The sequence below is a fragment of the Nestor notabilis genome, unplaced genomic scaffold (assembly GCF_000696875.1).
Source record: "Nestor notabilis isolate BGI_N333 unplaced genomic scaffold, ASM69687v1 scaffold19570, whole genome shotgun sequence".
NCBI classification, from domain to species: domain Eukaryota; kingdom Metazoa; phylum Chordata; class Aves; order Psittaciformes; family Psittacidae; genus Nestor; species Nestor notabilis.
In genome coordinates, this window is record NW_009910001.1 from 2,389 (window position 1) to 3,059 (window position 671).

The 671-nt window shown below is 60.1% G+C and overlaps 1 protein-coding gene across 1 annotated transcript in view; it reads left to right on the plus strand.

Moving 5' to 3' along the window:
• Nucleotides 1–478: 478 nt before the first annotated feature.
• Nucleotides 479–671, plus strand: part of AGO1 (argonaute RISC catalytic component 1) — a 15,615-nt gene continuing 15,422 nt past the window's right edge. The window contains exon 1 of the mRNA XM_010023906.1: nt 479–491. Coding sequence (XP_010022208.1) covers nt 479–491 — 13 coding nt within the window. The remainder of the gene's footprint in view (nt 492–671) is intronic.

The following is a 671-nucleotide window of genomic DNA, read 5'->3' on the forward strand; positions in this document are numbered from 1 at the left end:
AACTCCCTTTTGTCTCGCCCTGTTCCCGTGGCCCCTCGGCTGAATGCGGCGCTGGAGAGGATTTAAATGACATGGTAATTTCATGCCGTCCCACCGGCGGCTTTGCCCAGGCGCAGGCAGCTGTTGGGCAGTGGGTCGTGTTCCCAGCTGTTACAGTAAATAACAGAAACAAAGCATATTCCAGGGCTAATTCCCCCAAACACGCTCCCACCTTGGCAGCGCTGCTCTCACCAGCACCTCTGGTGCTTCCCAGCAAAGGAGCGACGGGGGCCGAAGCTCCCGCCGCCGGCGCGTCCCCAGGGCACGGCTTTTGTGTGCCAAAGTCTGTGATTTCTCCCGGGCCGCTGAATTTGTAATGGCAGGAGGATTTCATCCCGCTCACTGCCCGCATTGTGCGCAGGAACAACACCGGCCCTCCAGCCCCCGGCCCCGGCCGCCCACATTTACATGACAAAGTGGGAGCCTGTACGGCTTCGCCATGGAGAGTCGAGGTATGCAGAAGCCCCCCTGTCTATGGGTGGTTTGGGTGGGTTTTAGGGAGTTTTCTTCTACCGAAGGGGAACCAGCACATTTCGTCGCGCTGTCCCTGCCACAGCATCCTCCGAGCCAGGCAGAGGGTGGCTTTTGGGAGGATTTGCACTGAGGCAGGCAATGGGGGGACCCCGCGCATC